Source organism: Labrus mixtus, chromosome 2 (assembly GCF_963584025.1).
Source record: "Labrus mixtus chromosome 2, fLabMix1.1, whole genome shotgun sequence".
NCBI lineage: Eukaryota > Metazoa > Chordata > Actinopteri > Labriformes > Labridae > Labrus > Labrus mixtus.
In genome coordinates this window covers 33,915,883-33,933,051 of record NC_083613.1, presented here as the reverse complement: position 1 = coordinate 33,933,051, position 17,169 = coordinate 33,915,883, and the positions used below count along the sequence as shown (strand labels likewise).

The 17,169-nt window shown below is 41.1% G+C and overlaps 1 protein-coding gene and 1 pseudogene across 1 annotated transcript; both read left to right on the top strand.

Annotated features, from left to right (window-relative positions):
• Positions 1 to 962: 962 nt before the first annotated feature.
• On the top strand, positions 963 to 10,583 carry LOC132995777 (E3 ubiquitin-protein ligase TRIM21-like; annotated as a pseudogene).
• A 5,100-nt stretch (positions 10,584 to 15,683) lies between these two features.
• Positions 15,684 to 16,567, top strand: LOC132953985 (zinc-binding protein A33-like). Its single transcript, XM_061026399.1, has one exon. The coding sequence runs from the start codon at positions 15,886 to 15,888 to the stop codon at positions 16,468 to 16,470; it is 585 nt and encodes a 194-aa protein (XP_060882382.1). The 5' UTR covers positions 15,684 to 15,885; the 3' UTR covers positions 16,471 to 16,567.
• The last annotated feature ends 602 nt before the right edge of the window (positions 16,568 to 17,169 follow it).

Sequence of the window (17,169 nt, the reverse complement as noted above, 5' to 3'; positions counted from 1 at the left end):
AAATATATCATAAATAAAGTCTGTCCTGTGTAAATGTGTCTCTGAGTCATGACTGTCTACAATGAGGGAGAAGCTCGAGTCCCGCTGGCTGTGTTGTTGTCAGAGCCGTGTTTACATGGACGGGACGGCCGGCTCCTCCCCTTGTGTATAAAAGCTGTTTTAGTCAAGAACTAGAGAGAAGAAGAAGAACATACTCACTGATTATTTGGATGTTAGTAAGAGTTTTTAGATCACGCTCATTCTGTGTCAGTTTACATGAAATGTGAAGCTACGAGCTAACTAAAGAGCGCTAACATTAGCATGCTAACACAACAATGCAGGAAACAGGTGATTGCAGCTCGAGCAAAGGACAAGTTTGTCTGCCGCTTGAGCTTAACTCCTTTGTGTGAATTTGAGAGAAGTGTGTCTCTGGAGGAGAGCGGAGGCTTCAGTATGGAGGAGGCGTGGCCAAACAGCAGTTTGTTTTGGTTTCATGCTGGTGCTCAAGGGCGACATCTACTGGATCAAAAAGTTGCACGTTCTTCCTTTAACTGTCAGAGCTGCAGTCGAGTTAAAAGTTTGTGTTCCCGTCTAAAGAAACGTAAAACTACGGTCATCACCTATTTTTCTACAAGTGATCTGAATACATGGTGACATTTACTTTGATTCAAGAACGAGCGTTATCACAAAACTCTGGGTTTCATTCAAGAGGTTACACACTTTTTATGTTTAAAACTTGTCAGAAGGAAACAGGAAACATACCTGTAGAAATATAAATAATGCTGAAAAATTAAACTGCTGGGTTAAAGAAACAAACCAACATTTATCCCAACACTCGCTGCTGTGTTTTGTCTTAAAACCCAAACTACAGCTGGGTATTTTTTGTCTCATTGCCTCTCTGCTTTGATAATAATAATAATATTCACTGTGATGATGCAACTCAAGTAACAGCTAAAAACAGATTTTAAGCAGGCAGAGGCGGAGCCACAGCTGAGGGAGGAGAGCTTCAGCGTCACTCTGAAGAAATGAAACTTAAAGTTTGTCAGGGTGTCGGCCACGCAGCCGTCCAGAAAGGTCTCCGTTTCTCTTCAAAGAAATTAAACTAACTTCATCCAATCTTTGTCAACGACACAGCAGAGTCTCTGCAAACACAGGTGAGTACAGCTGATCATGTTTACACTTTGAACAACCAGGATTTACACTCAACTCTTCATTTCACTCTCTCTTCATGCTCAAGCTTTTTAAACTGTGTGTGTGTGTGTGTGTGTGTGTGTGTAGTTGTTTGTGACTGAGTTTCTTTCATTTGTACTTTAGTTCATTTCTAACTTCCTCGTATCGTTGTTGTTCACTGATAATATCCTGCAGTAAAACAAGTTGTTTCTAAAAGTGTTTTTGGCAACCTTATGATGGCCAATGAAAAACAAACTTTAGAAAACACAAGCACCCTCTGCTGGTGAAACAGCTGTTTTTGACCTTTACTGTTGTGCAGACGGATTTTTTAGTGCAGAATTTTACTGCTGACAAATCTTTTGCTGACTTGAATGAAAACAAATTTCACTTCCTTCTCTGCTTTCTTCAAATGAAAAGCCTCATTGTGTTTTCTCCATGTCAAGGCTTTTACTGTGAAACAGCCAGAGGAAATAGAATTCAGTTTGGCAGCAGGATGTTATCAGTGAACAACAACAATACCAGGAAGTTAGAAATGTCCAAAGTCCAAATGAAAGAAACTCAGTTACAGACACACACACACACACATTCCGGTATATAGAAGTGAGGTCCTGAACAGTTTATATTGGACAATACACTTCACCATGTTTCTCTAACACTAACATGTGTCTCTAGTCTGTCTACAAACCCCCCAATGATGAGAAAAGTCCATCCTCTCTGTCTTTTGCCTGCTCACTTTGCCTGCTCAAACAGGCCGTTTGGAGATTTCCCTTCATGACATCACAAAGGGCAGTAGCCCCTCCCCCAGGTGGGTGACACTCCCACAGCTAGGTGTTTGTTCTGCCCTCTGAGTCTGCCTTCTCACCGTAAACAATAGAACATGGAGCGAGAAAGGCCGAGTACACCCAAGCCCTTCCAGAGAGGGGGCGTGGTCAGACACAGCTCATTTACATATTTAAAGCTACAGACAAGGAAACAGACTGTTCTGAGCAGGGCTGAAATAGAGGGGTGTACGAAAGGCTCTTGGTGTAATGACGTCATAGCCCCGCCCCTTCGACTATGTGCAGTTCTACTCACTGCATGTAGTTCAGTTAAGCAGTTGTCTGAATCACCAGTTGTGTGTTAAGTGCTGTATTGTGTGCGTCCATGAGAATCCAGTAAGTACTGGAAGTATATTTGATTTAGTTGATGTTCTATGTTCAGAAGTATTAAAGTGAGATTACAGAGCAAGCAATTAGCATGCTGGCTAGCACATGGCCAATTATAAGTAACATTTTGCTGTATGTTAAGCTAACAAGGCTTATGTGTACACCCTCGTTTATCTCCTGTGTTGTCTACATGATTGCTTATCACAATGGGTTTACATTTGGTAAATTGTGCTGATAGTGTGTTATACTTTGTATTAGCAATAGAATATCAGTGATCTTTAATCCAGAGACAGTGTTTAATTTCTACCTTTATTGTATTGCAGACTACACACATACTTGCACACTCCTACACGCACACACCCTGCTACACATGCCCAGATACTGTACCCACTTTGCTTTATGTCAAGTTTACTGGAAATAGAGGAGACAACTCAAGAAGGAAAACTGCTTCACTGGTATTCTTACCGACCTGAACAACACTCACCATCCATACCCAGCATTACAGGCCTAACCTGGTCCTCACCTACAAGGGGTTAATAGACATGATGCATTATACGATGCAAGATGTCCAATTTAGTAGTTCAATTTAAGTTTTCTCGAAACCCAAAGTCAATACTTGGGAAGTTTGACAATAATACTGTTCCTTAGCTGTTACTTGATGTGACAAAAATTATCAAGTGATCTAGAATAGCAGGATGGGGAAGATATTCCTGAGCTACGTGGCACTGATAACTTTCCATCGGCCTTCTTGATTTTGAAGTACACTTACTATGGCTGGCCAGTGGGTGTCAGAGTATGGGATGACTTGTTAATGCCCACTAAACATTTCTGTTCAATGTGGCATTTGAGTAACAACTCAGTCTCATATCAAAATGTGTAATACCTACGTTGGTCCACAGCGCAAAACGTAGTAGTTTCACAATAATGGCTCTAAAATTGTGACATGCCTACGTTTCCTTTTGTCTATTCTTTTGTATAGGCATACCTCAGGTCACGTGACTGCCCAGTTTTCCCCTGGGGAAAAAAAAAACATGACGGACATCCCTTTTATTTTCCGGGGAAAATGCAATATTTTAAGATAGTTTGAGGCTTAAGTGTCGTTTTGATAACCTTTCTGGCGACAAATGTACATTGTATCTTCATAATCTTCGTTCGGTTTATATTTATGATCTTTAGTTTGTTCATTTCTACGAAGATTCTTTCAGGTCTCGATAGAAAAATGTTGGAATGCTACGTTTTCTACTGTTGCTATGGTGGTTGCTATGGACGCTATCAACAACAAACCGGAAGGAAGTGGACGTTCGGTTCGCGGCTCTTAAAACGGGTTACATCAGACCCTCGACATCAAACTAAGCTCCTATGCAATAAATAATGATATCTGTTACATTTTTATGGATGTCTTACATTACAACCAAATTTAATAAAACGATTGGAACAGATCGATGCATATTAGCAACATTATAAACTATAACATGTAACAATACATAAAGACAATACTGTACAGTTTGTGTGATTTATATGATTTTATAATTTTATTTAACAAAATAATCCTGATGGATTAGATTAATACCAGAAAATGCAATCAATAAAGTAAACGGCCGGCGATAAGAACTACAAACGGGCGCATGACACTGACATCAAATAATGACGTATTGATAATCGTCACTTGTGAGCGACCTCTTTATTAGATCTTTCAGGGGGTATTTACTGTGTTTTTTAAGGTTGGTTGCAAAATCACATCTTAAATCTGTGTTAACCAAAGATCCCATTCCAGGAATCTAAGCAAAAACCCATTCAAAAAGCCCATTATGCTATGGTCTGCCAGTGTGCTGCTGACATGCGCAATCGTGCAGTCACGCCCACTGTCGGTTTAAAGGCCGAGGGCGCGTTCACTATCGATTCAACGCCCCCCCCCCCTCCTCTCCGTAGACTCAAATTTTAAATCCCTTTTTCATACACTTATGTTTGACCTAGAACCCCCAAATTGAATCACCAGTTGTTCGTGAGATTGGGAACTGTCACCAAAACAAAAATCAACTTCCTAGGTCTCTTCTAAGAGATTTTGTGAGCCCACAAGTCACTTAAGGCCCCACTCTCAATTTGCCAAACCTTTCACTATTGAAACACACACAAAACATCAAAAAAGGGTGTTAAAAAGTGTGAAAATGTTCCAAAAGACAGAGGGTCATTCTCCACTATATGCCGTATGCTTTGTGAACAAGACTGATGTTAAAAACTCCTTTTAAAGGTGCTTAAAATAGCTAATTTGACCATTTGAGGCCTAGCAGAGACATGAAGCCTTTTGACCTGTTCAACCCTGTTGCTCTATGAGAGACATTAAACTGAATATTAAAACAAATGACAAATTAGATTAACTCTTCTATAAGGAAAGAAGGATAACAAAAGTACTAGGATTAATTAATATGGACAAGAGCATAAGAGATTTTTACTTTTAGCCATTATTCTAAACCAAGCACTTAAGGCTGTCCTCCAAGCCTATAGTTCCCCAGATTTTATGATATACTTACACCAAAACAAACAAACAAACAAAATAAAAATAAATAAAAACATTTTATGTACTGGGCTTTGAAAGAGCTCTATGAAAGACCCCATGCCTATGAAATGAGAATATTAGAGAATATAAGTTTTTGTCTTAGAGCTGAACGACATACATCGTTGGAAAGGTCTCATCCTGGAGAGTAACATATGTGAAGATGAGGTTTCTACATGACCCCTGTTTTGAAATAATGTCCTTTGAACCTTGACCCAAAGGCATGTTTGAAGGCTTATACCTCAGCAACAAAAGGGGCTACAGACATGGGAATAACTGTTTTAGAGGGGTCTTGGAACAAAGTATCATGTGAGGGTAGTCAGCTCACCAAAACAACAGTGGGAGCTGCTATATATGGTTAAAATACATTTTAACAAATGTATCAATTATTTTTTAAATATCTGATAACATAAATGTGTTAACCATCCAATTAAACTCCCCTGTGTACCCTCAATTAAATATATATTACTTCTTAGGTAAGGGAAACCCTGAGATTTGTCTAAAAGACTACAATTCCTCAGAGTCAAGTCATACAGCTTGATACTGAATGGCGCCATAATTGTAGTCTTTTCCGTTTCCAAAAAAAGGTTGTAACTAAGATTATAAAAGGCTTACAAAAGATATATTCACTGAATATGTCACGGATCTTATACTTATTTAAATAAGTATTTATTGCATAGTACATATATGATCTATGTTAAAATAAAGAACATATATCAGTTAATTTCGGATATTTTGACTGTTATTCTAGAAACAGGAATTTTGGTAGTAATGTCTGGCGTTGTGCACAGAGGGAACATAGTTAGGGTTGTAAAAAATGTATATCTACACACTATATCAAATATTTACTAAAGCTGAATGGGTTTTGTAAAATAATCTAGACTATATATATTGTAAAAAAGTGGTCAAATCAAACCTGTTTTAAAAAATAGTATTAATCTGTCAGGATTATTTTGTTAAATAAAATCATATAAATCACACATGAACTGTACAGTATTGTCTTTATGTATCAAGGATCTGTTCCAATCGTTTTATTAAATTTGGTTGTAATGAAAGACATCCATAAAAATGTAACAGATATCATTATTTATTGCATAGGAGCTTAGTTTGATGTCGAGGGTCTGATGTAACCCGTTTTAAGAGCCGCGAACCAAACGTCACCTTCCTTCCGGTTTGTTGTTGATAGCGTCCATAGCAACCACCATAGCAACAGTAGAAAACGTAACAGTCCAACGTTTTTTCTGGCGAGACCTGAAAGACTGAATAAATGATATCATTCGCAATGGATTGTGGGATGGGTAGTTCCTTGACTCCGGACGAAAATGATGTACACAGTCTTGAACCTATACCTTTGTTTCCGTTTTCAATGCCGTTTTGGTGCCGAATTGAATGTACTATAGTCAGTGTTGGGGTAGCTTGTTGTCTTGGTCCAAGGCGCCAATCTCTTGATATAAGGATTTTGTGAAAAATCAATGGAGGATTTGAATGGGAAAATTTAATTCCGGAACCAGAGCAGCCGAAAAAAGAGCCGCGAACCGAACGTTGTTTTACTCACAGATACGTATGTGCGTATTTAAAATACATTTTTACTGCTTTCTTTTGGTCAATTACTTTTTATTAAACATATTTGTATCTAAATCTTATTTTTACCTACTGTTTTTAACTCAACTTGTATTTATTATATTGTACTTTTCTTATTGTTTTATTATTATCTTGAGAAATGTTTGAAATACTTTTTGTGCCTGTGTAAAGCACTTTGAATTGCCTGGTGTCTGAAAGGTGCTATATAAATAAACTTGCCTTGCCTTGCCTAAAGAGGCTGATGTGAAACCAGTCTATCAAAACCAATGCATCTAGCAGAAAACAGCTGTTAAACAGCTCCCAGCTGTAGTGACCATAATGTGTGAAAGGGCTAAATTGATCAATTCAATTATCATATCACAAGCACCAAATATTTTAATATATTAAGAAAAATCCCTGACATTTTGACTAAGTGCAGCACTACTTCATTTCTGTGGGATACAAGAAGAATACAACAGTGGGATAAAAGACCAAACATCAGGTCTTCAGTACTAACAAATATTGACCGGTTTTAATGATCCTTTGTGGAGCGATGTACTTGCATCTTAAACATTAACATTTGTAACTGATTATGATCTCTATACTTTCCCATTTAAGAAAATACTTAATCATGTAATTGAAACAAAATCTTTTTCTTTCTTTCACTCTGTGTAGATATGGCTGCTGCAAACTATCATCGGTCTGAAGATCAGTTTCTCTGCTTCATCTGTCTGGATGTGTTCAATGATCCTGTTAGCACATCATGTGGACACAACTTCTGCAAAAACTGCATCACTGAACACTGGAACACCAGCGACCAGTACAAGTGTCCAATGTGTAAGAAGGTTTTTAACACCAGACCTGAGCTGCACGTCAACACTTTCATCTCTGAGATGGTTGGTCAGTTCAGAGACAAAGCTCAGCAGGAAGCCAGCAGCAGCAGCTCAGAGCTACAAGAGTCCAAACCAGGAGAAGTTCTCTGTGATGCCTGCACTGGAACCAAACAGAAGGCCCTGAAGTCCTGCTTAGACTGTCTGGTCTCCTACTGTGAGACTCACCTGGAGCCTCATCTGACAGCTTCACGTCTGAAAAGACACCAGCTGATCGACCCTGTGGAGAACCTGGAGGACAGGATGTGTACGAAGCACGATAAACCTCTGGAGCTGTTCTGTAAGACCGATCAGACCTGTGTCTGCATGCTCTGCTCTGTTTTAGACCACCAGACACACAAGTTTGTTCCTCTGAAAGAAGAATATGAAGAAAAGAAGGCAGAGCTGGAGGAGACAGAGACTGAAATTCAGCAGATGATCCAGAAAAGACAACTGAAGATTCAAGAGATCAAACACTCAGTGGACCTCAGTAAGGACGATGCAGACAGAGAGATGGCAGAAGGTGTTTGAGTCTTCACCGCTCTGAAGGAGTCTGTTGAGAGAGGTCAGGCCGAGTTCATCGACACGATCGAAAAGAAGCTGAAAACAACAGAGAAACAGGCCGAAGCTTTCATCAAAGAGCTGGAGCAGGAAATCTGTGAGCTGATGAAGAGGAGCACTGAGGTGCAGCAGCTCTCACACTCTGAAGACCACCTCCATCTAATCCAGAGAGTCCAGTCTGTTAACTCTGCTCCACCCACCAAAGACTGGACAGAGGTTAATGTCTGTCAACCACTTTATGAGGAGACTGTGAGGAAAGCTGTGGCTCAGCTGGAGGAGACTCTCAGTGAAGAGAAGAAGAAGTTGGTTCAAACTGAGCTGATGAGAGTCCAGCAGTATGCTGTGGATGTAACTCTTGATCCTGATACAGCACAACCTAATCTCATCCTGTCTGAAGATGGGAAACACGTTCATCATGGTGATGTGAGGAAGAATCTACCAGACAACCCACGGAGATACTCTTCTGGTCCTTGTGTTTTAGGAAAGCAGAATTTCTTTGCAGGCAGATTTTACTTTGAGGTTCAGGTTAAAGGAAAGACTAGTTGGGATTTAGGAGTGGCCAGAGAGTTGAGTAAAAGGAAGGGAACAATCACACTGAATCCTCAAAAAGGTTTCTGGACTATAGGTTTGAGAAATGGAAATAAGTACGAAGCTCTTGATGACTCTTCAGTCCGTCTCTCTCTGAAGTGTCGTCCTGAGAAGGTGGGGGTGTTTGTGGATTATGAGGAGGGTCTGGTCTCCTTTTATGACGTGGACTCTGCAGCTCTGATCTACTCCTTTACAGACTGCTCCTTTAGGATGAAACTCTTCCCTTACTTCGGTCCTAATCCTAATGATGGAGGTAAAAACTCTGCCCCTCTGATCATCTGTCCTGTCAGAGTTAAATAACCATTTCTCTGATTGCTCTTGTTTCATCAAACTGAACAAAGATGCATGTTTGGTGGCAACAACTTATATTATATATCTTAGTTTCAACAGAGGGGGTTGAGGGTTTGGCACAATACATACTGTTTGATGATTTAATTCAAGTTCTTATGGTTTGTTTGTTTTGAATTTTACTGTTTAGTTTTTTTTGTTCCCATTACACAGAGCTGCCAAGTGTCATACATTGACCGTCAGAGTCATCTTCACACAGTCACACGCTAACCATCATATAAATTGCCCCTTTTCATGTTTTTACCCCTTTAAATATATTTCCTCACTTGCTGCTTGCTGTACTACTACAAATAATACATTTTATTTATAAGCGCCTTTCTGGACACACAAGGACACTGTACAACAATCAACATTTAAAAAACAACAATGGATAAAATCAGCATACAAAAAATAAATGAAATGTAGGACAGTGTAATTACAGTTAAAATGCTAGAGTGAGTAGGAGATCTTGAACAGATGGGTTTGAGTCTGGATTTGAAAATGAGGGTACTCAGGGCCCTATAGGGCTCAACAGACTGCACAACTGACTGCCCACCTTTCAGTGGCTCTGGTTCAATGAGTAAATTACTCCATTCAAATCCTCTCTTAATTTTTCATGAAATCCTTATATCAAGAGATTGGCAACTGGAACCAAGACAGTCAGCTACCCCAATACTCGTGACTATAGTACATGTAATTAGGCACCAAATGGCATTAAAAAAAACGGAAGAAATGGCAAAGGTACAAGACTGTGTACATAATTTTCATCCATAGTCAAGGAACTACCCATCCCACAATCCATTGGGAATTATATCGTTTCTTCTTAAAAGTAACTTTAGTCGTTGTTATCGTGTTTATACACGTTTTGTACTATCTTGTAGTTTGTGTTGTGGAAAATTTAAACTACAGTCACAGTGGCATGACAAAGTTATTAGTACCTTTTGCTAGCCTGCTAGCGAAACTTGTGTGCATATACGACGCCGAGGGACGGGAAACATTACCATGGTAACAGCAAGCTCAACCAATCAGAGACGTCGCTGTGACACTCGTGGGTAGTGTATTTCTTTGCCCCGATATCGCGAATAATTCTTCTTGATATCATACGAGCTCGTGTCTCCTACAGGAGCTTCAACCATCGTTATACGCTCAGGTAGATCGTGGTAAGTCTACCTTGGATAGTTATGATATTATGGCTAATAATCAAATCCGCTATGGAGAAAAATAATGAAATTTTTCTTCCAGCACCACACTGTTGAGCCCTATTCTGCCTCTTATTGGCATACCCTGAACCAATAATCAACAGTCCTCATGCCTAAATCTAACCAACCCAACGAAAGCAACGAGTACCAACCAATCAGAGGCAGAGTAGGGCGAGTCATGTCTTCATGGCGGTCCAAACCAGCAACGATCCAGCGGAACCTATGAGACAAGAGAACTCATACTACCACGCCACCATCTCTCCATATAAGGACATCTGATTGTTGTATCAGGACGACAGCAGTGAGCTGGAGTCACAAGAAATGGCCTCAAAAGTAAAAACAGAGCGGTGTGTCTGGGGACTTAGATGCTGTTTCAGGGAATTACATAGTTGCAGCAATTCTGTACGTGCCTTGGCGGTCGGAATCAGAATAAATTCATGTAAAAATATATCGATGTATCTCAGATTTGTGCAGCAAACGTTCGTACAAACGTGAATGAGGCACATTGTCACGTTGTCACTTCGTGGTTAAGAAAAAAATAACTTAAGATTCATGAAGAAGGCAGAAGATAACCATTACATTTGTCAAATCAGTCTGTAATAATGTGATTCTTTGAAAAATAAAAACGTTTTTTTTTGCACCATCTTGTACAGAGAGTTGTTTTTTAATTCTTGCAAATACATTCAATATTGATTCATGTCAACCGGAACTAAAAACAAAGTCTGCAGTTTGATTTCATGACAAACTTCCAGGTTATAAACCTGCTGAATAATAAGGTACGTCTTTAACACACTGCAGAGAAAGTCAGAAATATGCTCAGTGTAACAATTCCAAACTATACTCAGATGCAGAGGAAAGTCCAGGACACAAAAAACAGAAAAAATAAGTTCTTTACTCAAATGTTCGTAGGTCGTACACAGGAAGGCCGTCAGTGAGGGCAGAAAAATCCAACACGGGCAAATCCACAAAATCCAAAAATCCAATCAAAGTTGAAAACCGGGCGAGCAAACACGAGGAGAATGAGTCTGAAAAGCATGAAACACTAAGGAGACAAAGACAATCTGTCAGAGGTCTGGTGCAAACACAGGGGGATATATACAGGTCACACTAACTGCAGATGAGACACAGGTGTGTTGGGACAAAAGGCGGGAAACAGAGCAATGGCAGGAAGTCAGACTAGATATCGTACACAAGGAGCAGTTATTCTACAATTCTACAATTCACTTAGCAAATGCTTTTATCCAAAGCGACGTACATCAGAGAGTAAGTACAACACAAGCAAGGATCTAGAAAAAAGGGAACAATGTCAGTAAGAGCAAACGATCAGCTTTGAGTCCGATTGGACACACAGGTGCTGACAGGAAGTGACCAGAGGCAAAGCACAACATTGAGGGCAGTTCTTGAGAGCTCTAATCAGTATAGAAACCATCTTATAAGTCATCGTTATCAAACAAAAACAATCGTCACAACCATCATCAACATCAATGATATGGAGACCATCATCATTAAGTTAGTAGGTATTCATGAAAGAGCTGGGTCTTTAGCTTTTTCTTAAAGGTGGTTTGGTAGTTCATTCCACCACCGGGGGGCAACAGAGGAAAAGAGTCTAGTCAGCGTCTTAGGTAGTGATGGGAAAAGCAGTTCAGTGTACTGAATCACTAGAATCAGTTCAGTAAAGTGATTCGTTCAAAAGATTCGTTCACCGAATTGTTCAGTACTTCTCAGCAGCTCTGTCTGTGAATCAGAATTTAATAAGCTGAAACACGGCTGAATGTTTAGTTCTGCTCGCGATCGTACTGAGAACAGCCGGTGGTGAATAATAAACCAATGAGTTGAGAATTTAGTTGGGTAAAGTTACAGTTTGCAAACTGAAAGCTGCTAAAACAATCACATTTATTTCCCCAGACCGTTCTGTTCAGTACGTTCAGTACACGTTCAGTTCGTTCACTGAACGAGAGATCCACTCTTCCTCTCAGTACGTTCAGTGAACGAAACACTGACTGAACGTGAACGAGCGAGACTGCGAGTCACCAGCCTCAGTCACACACACACACACACACACACACACACACACACACACACACACTGTACTGACTGAGGAGAGGAGGGAGGGCGGGCTTTGAGCGACTCTTACGGTCTAGAGAGAGAGACACGAGACGGGAGAGAGGAGAGCGAAGCTGAAGTTGAGAAATTAACGACTCTTTTCAGTAAGTGATTCAGTTCAGTTCGTTCACCCAGATGATTCGTTCGTTTTGCTAGGGTGGGTTTTGCAAGCAGGTTTGGACACCAGAGGGCAGAGTTTGTTCAGAGATGAGGCTAGCGTGGAGCAGAGTATGTCCGTAGCCTCGTCTGTGGAGAGTGCGGTAAATACCTTATGGGCAGGCATGGCAGCCATTACCTCGTTAGACTGAGCTGGCTTAAGCGATCGCATGTTTTGGTGGTATGACAGCATTTATGGCTGTACCTGAGGGAGTTCTGGCAAGGAGATTGTAAATTGAATAAAGACGTGGTCTGATAGATGCAGAGGGGTGACAATCAGGTGTCGAGCAGTTCCGTGTCAGCATTAAATCAAGAGTGTTGCCAGCTTTGTGGGTAGGAGGAGTTGGGACCTGCGTGAGGTCAAATGAGGATAGAAGAGCAAGGAAGTCTGTTGCCTGGGCTTTATCAGTGTGTATATTCATGTCTCCCATTACAATCAGTGGTGTTCCATCATCAGGGATTTCTGAGAGTAGCATGTCCAGTTCCACAACAAAATCATTCAGATTACACCCTGGTGGGCGGTAAATGATAGCAATGTACATTTTAATAGGAGCAGTAACCAAGATTGTGTGATATTCAAATGAGGAGTTCTTGCTCAGTGGGAAGAGTTTATTGAATTTCCAGGTATTAGAAATGAGGATACCTGTACCACCTCCACGTCCAACAGAGTGGGGTGTGTGTGAGAACACTGTGTCAACAGAAAGAGCAGCTGGTGTGACTGTGTTAATGGCAAGTGCCTGGATGTCTGACATTTTTTCAAGTGCTTGGATGAATTCAGTTGTATTCACAGCAGATTGACAGTTCCAGAGGCCAAAAGTAAATGAAGGGTGGGGAGAAGAGGGTTTCTTAAGCAGAGAAAAGTTGTTAAGATTGTGTTGTCTATGACAGATGTGTCTTTTCCTGTTCCCATGAATGATGGAGATTTATTTGTAGCACATGTTGCATTTAGCAGGTGCAAGAGGAAGAAGCAGTAGTCGTGGATGCCGGGGATCTGTGACGCTCTGCTGGCAGTTTCGGATTCAGACTCTTTTAAACTTGGATTTTCGTAAAAATCTCACCCCAGATTTTCAGCTTGCAATCAACAGAGGGTGTGACACGCGTCAACTGCCTCTCCTGTTGACGCTCAGAGAATGAAACTTAAGTGCTCAGCCCAAACAAAGCCTGACAACGACCCACTATCAATATCTACTCAAAGTAAGTTTCGATTCGCCCACCTAGCTGACAAGACCTTCCTAGGTTTCAGATCAGAGCTTGTTCTGCTGGCAGTTTCGGATTCAGACTCTTTTAAGCTTGAATTTTCGTGAAAATCACACCCCAGATTTTCAGCTTGCAATCAACAGAGGGTGTGACATGCGTCAACGAGCTGCAGATAGAGGTGGAGCCACAGCTTAGGGAGGAGAGCTTCAGCGTCACTCTGAAGAAATGAAACTTAAAGTTTGTCAGGGTGTCAGCCACACAGCCGTCCAGAAAGGTCTCCGTTTCTCTTCAAAGAAATTAAACTAACTTCATTCAATGAAGGAAGTGACATTTGTTTTCATTCAAGTCAGCAAAAGATTTGTAAGCAGTACAATTTTGCACTAAAAAAACCATCTGCACAACAGTAAAGGTCAAAATCAGCTCTTTCACCAGCAGAGGGCGGTTGTGTTTTCTAAAGTTTTTTAAATGGCCATCGTAAGGTCGTCAAAAACACTTTTAGAAACTACTTGTTTAAAACAATGCAATCTCTGTTATTTTGATGATCGATAGTAGGGCAGTCAGCATTTGTGTGTGTTTGAACGTGAGGTCACAGGACTTTATTCGTTTTAACCAAATTTCTTAGTGTCTACGTCCTACGTCCTTATTTGGACTTCATTTCTAACTTCCTGGTATCGTCGTTGTTCACTGACCATGCCCTGCAAGGACAAAGGAAATTAAATTGAATGCCTGCTGGAGGTCCTAGCATGAGGAAGCCAACAAAACCACATCATCGGCAGAGATTAGATTTTTAGGCCACCAAAACTGGAAACCCTCCTTCCCCCGGCTGCTCCTTGAGACCCTGTTCATGAAAATCACAAACAGAACCAGTGACAAGGGGCAACCCTGGCGAAGGCCATCACACATCGGGAACGTGTCTGACTTTGTGCAGAAGTTGAAGCCACAGCTCCCACTTTGGTCAAACATGGCCCAGTATCCATATTCCTGCAGTATCCCCCGAGGGACAGGGTCACAAGCCTTATAATAATAATAATAACTTAGATTTATATAGCGCCTTTCATGAAACCCAAGGACGCTTTACAAGGGGGGGCGTAATGGGAAGCAACAAGAGACAGACAAATGAAGGAGAAAGGAAGTGGGTGATCAGCTGGGGGGAGTGTTAGATGAGGCTGAATGCTTTGGTTAACAGGTGGTGTTTGAGGAAGTTTTTAAAAATAACCAGAGATGCAGCAGTGCGGATTTTGGCGGGGAGAGAGTTCCAGAGGGTGGGGGCTGAGGCACTGAAGGCTCTGTCACCATAAGATCGCAGTTTGGTGTGGGGGGTGGAGAGCAGGCCTGTGGCTGCCCCCGGCAAGTCTAGGGCTGGGCGATATGGACCAAAACTCATATCTCAATATTGTTTAGCTGAATGGCGTATATCGATATGTCTTTTATTAACAGTGAAAACACATGTAAAATACTACCTGTTTATGAATTTAAAAAGTAACATGGGTTAGGGGTTAAGAGGGACATCCAGTCAATCATCATCAGTGAGATGAGAAAAAGGTGACCTGCCACCTCTATATCGATATTAATGATATTGTCAAACCCTATATCGTTGAAATAAATATTTTAAAAACTCGATATATTTCCCAGCCCTACTGGCAACACAGCTCCAGGGTTCATCAGGACACGCAAGCCCCTCCACCACATTAAGGTGACAATTCTTGGAGAAGCTGTTCAACAGTGAAAGTTCAAGTTCACAGCCCATTGTAGCACTTGAGCTTTCCAATGTGAAAGTGTTCATTGTTACTTACAGCTCTCACCAAATATAAAACTGAATACAATAATCATGCCTTCATGACGGGGTGTGCATGAGGGGTTGGACAAAATATTACATCGGCGGGATAGAATAAGACAGTGGGATGAAAGACAAAACATCAGGTCTTTAGTACTAACAAATATTGACCGGTTTTAATGATCCTTTGCAGAGAGATGTACTTGCATCTTAAACATTAACACTGATTATGATCTCTATACTTCCCATTTAAAAGAATACTTAATATTTTAATTAAAAAATATATATTTCTCTTTTTTTCCTTTCACTCTGTGTAGATATGGCTGCTGCAAACTATCATCGGTCTGAGGATCAGTTTCTCTGCTCCATCTGTCTGGATGTGTTCAATGATCCTGTCACCACATCATGTGGACATAACTTCTGCATAAACTGCATCACTGACCACTGGAACACCAGCAACCAGTACAGGTGTCCAATTTGTATGGAAGCTTTTACTAAAAGACCTGAACTGAGGATCAACACTTTGCTCTCTGAGATTGTTGGTCAGTTCAGAGACAAAGCTCAGCAGGAAGCCAGAAGCAGCAGCTCAGAGCTACAAGAGTCCAAACCAGGATAAGTTCTCTGTGACGTCTGCACTGGAACCAAACAGAAGGCCCTGAAGTCCTGGAAAGCTGTGGCTCAGCTGGAGGAGACTGTCAGTGAAGAGATGAAGGAGTTGGTTCAAACTGCACTGAAGAGAGTCCAGCAGTATGCTGTGGATGTAACTCTTGATCCTGATACAGCACATCCTAATCTCATCCTGTCTAAAGGTGGGAGACAAGTTTATCATGGTGATGTGAGGAAGAATCTACCAGACAACCCAGAGAGATTCTCTTCTTGTGTTTGCGTTTTAGGAAAGCAGAGTTTCTCTTCAGGCAGATTTTACTTCGAGGTTCAGGTTAAAGGAAAGACTCGTTGGGATTTAGGAGTGGCCATCAACAGGAAGGGAGAAATCACAGTGAGTCCTGAGGAGGGTTTTTGGACTATATGGTTGAGAAATGGAAATGAATATGAAGTCCTTGATGACCCTTCAGTCCGTCTCTCTCTGAAGTGTCGTCCTGAGAAGGTGGGGGTGTTTGTGGATTATGAGGAGGGTCTGGTCTCCTTTTATGACGTGGACTCTGCAGCTCTGATCTACTCCTTTACAGACTGCTCCTTCACTGAGAAACTCTTCCCAGTCTTGGGTCCTTGTCTGAATGAAGGAGGTAAAAACTCTGCACCTCTGATCATCTCTCCCGTCAGTGTGAAATAATCAGACTTCATGTATTAATTCTCATCCGAGTACAAACCATCCCATTTACTGACAACACGGTATATTTGACATCTTTGACAGAATCAGATCATCGTGTTCGTTGCATCATTTATGTGATAACGTTTATTTTAACCCTTTAAACTTCACTGACTTCCAACTTCAGATCGAGAGGAAAAAACTGCAGAAGACAATAATTCAATAAGTTTATATTTGTCTGAAATGTCTTTGGTGTCTTTTTGACCGAGTTCTGCTGTACGTATGATAGTGTTGATAAAAAGTCAAAGAAATCTGTAAATATGTGATTTGAAAGAAAAACACCTAAATAAACTTGTTGTTGAAGACGAGGTCTGAGTAAGTACTGATTGACACGTATGACCCAGAACATCCACTCGATACGTGTGCTTTGTGTGTCCGCTCCCTCATCCGTCAACACCCACAGGCTGAGTTCTCAGAGTGCAGCACGGAGCAGCACCGCCGGACAGCTGGAGTCACCAGACCAAGGAGTTCCCACGGTACTTACAGAATCAGGAGTGACAGTGAGAGATGTTGGGCCTCAGCCATGTGGTTGGGAGAAAGGACTCAGACCTATATCACAGTCTTGAGCCTGACTAAAGTTATTTTGAAGGCAACTAAACAAAGGGGTCTTAGCCCAGCAACCCCCCAACAGAAACTAACAAATAGGTGTGAAAAGTGGGGGGG